The sequence below is a fragment of the Crocodylus porosus genome, unplaced genomic scaffold, assembly GCF_001723895.1.
Source record: "Crocodylus porosus isolate Cpor-Errol unplaced genomic scaffold, CroPor_comp1, whole genome shotgun sequence".
Taxonomy (NCBI): domain Eukaryota; kingdom Metazoa; phylum Chordata; order Crocodylia; family Crocodylidae; genus Crocodylus; species Crocodylus porosus.
In genome coordinates this window covers 201,322-204,170 of record NW_017728922.1, presented here as the reverse complement: position 1 = coordinate 204,170, position 2,849 = coordinate 201,322, and the positions used below count along the sequence as shown (strand labels likewise).

Genomic DNA, 2,849 nt, shown 5'->3' with positions numbered 1-2,849 from the left:
ACGGCCACGCATGCACGGCCCATGTCCTGCACCGCTCCGGACACGGCCACATGTGCGCAGCCCTGTGTGTCCCTCCGCTGTGGGCACCCGCACCTGGCTTGGTCTGGACACTGCCGCAGAGTTGCGGGTGGCTGGCATGTGCCTGCTGCTCTAGGTGCGAGGCTGCACACTTACACATGCTCCCTGCACACTGCACACACAACCACCCCTAGGCACTCAGTACCCAGACTGGCTTTATTATTATACAGACACACAAAGCCCTGGCATTAAAAAGCATCACCCCTCTCCCCTGCCCGTTACAGACTGCCTGGTCCCCGGAGGCTGCCCTTCGAGCCTGCCAGGTCTCGCTCGCTGGGGCTGGAGGCTCCTTCCTTCGTGGGGGCCGAGCAGGGCGCTCTCCTTGTGGCCTCAGCCAGGCAGGCGGGGGCACAAGGCATCGCCAGGGTGGTGGCGCATGGCAGCTCCGGCTGTCAGTGCCCGCAGCAGCTCTACTGCAGCTCGGGGGTGGAGGAGCCGAGGTAGGTGCGGAGGTCGCGGAGGGTGGAGCGGACGATTTTGGCGGGGATGGTCTCCCTACCCAGCTGCTGGTAGGCGGCGTGGCGGTGGCAGCCCCCGAAGGAGTAGAAGTAGTCCCCGCCCTGCCTGCCTGTGATCCAGAGGACGTCGATGGGGGGCACCTTGTCGGGGTCCTCCTGGGGGGGGACAGAGACCAAGGACTTGATGCGGGGCATCACCCAGGCACCCTGCACGCCCAGCACCTGGGCAGCATCCGTCCTGCGCCGTGCGCCATGTGGAGGGGCTGGCGCCGCACGCAGCGGAAGACCTGCTGGAGAGGCTGGAGCAGTATAACAGTGCCGCACGACCCTGGGGCCCCCAGTCCCAGGGGGCCATGCTTAGCACCTCCCAGCGTGCCCCCATGCTTGGCATTGCAGGAGGGCCAATAGCCCTCGCAGTCCTGCCCTGAGCCCTGGACAGGATCACTGTGCCCATTTCAAAGTTGGGGAAAACTGAAGCAAGGAAAAGGGAAATGGCCCATGACAATGGACAGCCCTTGCTGCCCCGAGCTCTGGATGGAATCACTGGGGCCATTTCACAGGTGGGGAAAGCAGAGGCAGGGCATGGGGAAAGGTGCCCAGGACAACAGGTGGTCCTTGCCATCCTGTCCCGAGCCCATTTCACAGATGGGAAAAGCTGAGGTGCAGAGCAGAGAAGGCCACCCAGGGCAACCAACAGCCCTTGCCATCCTGTCCCAAGCCCTTTTCACAGATGGGGAAAGCTGAGGCAGGAAGCGGAGGAAACCACCCAAGACAGCCGACAGCCCACCCCTTGCCATCCTGCCCCGAGCCCTGGGCGGGATCGCTGGGCCCATTTCCCTCCCCAGGGACAGCTGAGGCACAGAGAGGGGACAGCCGCCTGGCCCCGCAGTCCGCCCTGGCTTTACCTGGATGGCTCGCATCAGGCTCTGCACCTTGCCCGGGTCCAGCACGGGCGGCAGGGGCCGGATGAGGACGCTCATGGGGACGCTGTGCACCGCGGGGATGCCGGCGGAGTGGATGCTGCAGCCTCCCGGCCCCTCACCCGCCTGGCTGCCCATGCCCGCCGTGCCCGCAGCTGCAGGGAAGGAGCGCTGCACACCCGCTCGGCCGCGGCTCCGCCTGCCCTGCCCGGGCCTGGGATCTGGGCGTGAGCTTCCTGGAGACAGACTCAGCGTGATGCAGCACAACCGGCCTTGCACAAGGCGGGCTGGCCCTGCCCGGGGGTGGAGAGAAACTGTGGATCCAGGCCGGGAGGCGCAGGCTGGGGAGGGATCCCGTGCCCTGATCCCCCTCCCTACCCCAGGCAGTTCGAGCCAGCGGGACCATGTTTGTGCTGCGGCCCTGTGCCTGGCACTGCTGGATCTGCGCCCAGCACCGGGGCTCCGCAACGTCCTTCCTTCCTGCAGCCGCTGGTGCCTCCAGGACGACCACCTGCGGCAGGCCAGAGCTGCCCTACCCGTTCCTTAGAGCCCCTTGATCGGCCCCTGCCACCCCACCTGCCCTCTGCAGTGCGTAGGGGAGCCCGTCTGTGCCCACAACAGACCTTGCCTTCCCTGGCTGCCGGCGCGGGGACGTTGCCCTGGCATGTCTGATCCTGACCAGGGGCTGGTGGCAAAGGAGGTGTGCCCATGTGAATGAAAGGGGGCAGGTGGCACCGTTGGAGCCAAACCCAGGCCCTCTTCCCAGCCCTCCCGTGGTGTGTTGTTGTTCCCAGCAGGCCTGTCCTCTTGGCCCCCTCGCCCTGCAGCTGGGCAAACGGCCACAATCACACCTGGCAACTGGGACAAATGGGAACTGATGAGCTCTGGGGCTGGTTTCTGCAGCGCGGAGGCGGGCTGCGCCTCTCGTGCACCTGGCAGCCGAGCCGAGCCGAGCCGAGCCTTGCCAATACGCGGTTGTACACGTCCGGAGGCCAGGCTGCTGCCCTGCGCCAGCTCCGTTGCAAGGACGGCTCTATCCCAGAAAAGACTAGTGCACCCACCCCACTCGCTGCAGCGACTACTTCTGGAGCTGGAAGCCTCTCACCAGCTTTGCTGGGGCTAGGCTAAAACCTGCTTCTAGATACGGGGGTGCCTGAGAGCCGCTGAGGCACAGGTTCACCAGACCCGGGCTTAGCACACGTCTCAGCCGTGCAGTGACTCGCCTGCCAACTCAGACCTTCACCGCTTCCCAGTTAGGGTGTTTTGGGGAAGGTGTGCAACCCCGTGGGCAGGGGGCAATCAAGGAGAAGAGTTTTGCAAAGGCTTAGCTAGGTATTTAGTGACTATCGGTCATTTATCTGATGTCTGGAATGACACACGTGAGAGCTTCTCT

General features: G+C 65.0%; 1 protein-coding gene across 1 annotated transcript; it reads right to left on the bottom strand.

The window, feature by feature from the left end:
• Positions 1-211: 211 nt before the first annotated feature.
• On the bottom strand, positions 212-1,758 carry SRXN1 (sulfiredoxin 1). Its single transcript, XM_019539452.1, has 2 exons — positions 1,442-1,758; positions 212-692 (listed from the first exon to the last, which is right to left on the bottom strand). The coding sequence occupies exons 1-2, from the start codon at positions 1,592-1,594 to the stop codon at positions 489-491; spliced, it is 357 nt and encodes a 118-aa protein (XP_019394997.1). The 5' UTR covers positions 1,595-1,758; the 3' UTR covers positions 212-488.
• Positions 1,759-2,849: the final 1,091 nt, after the last annotated feature.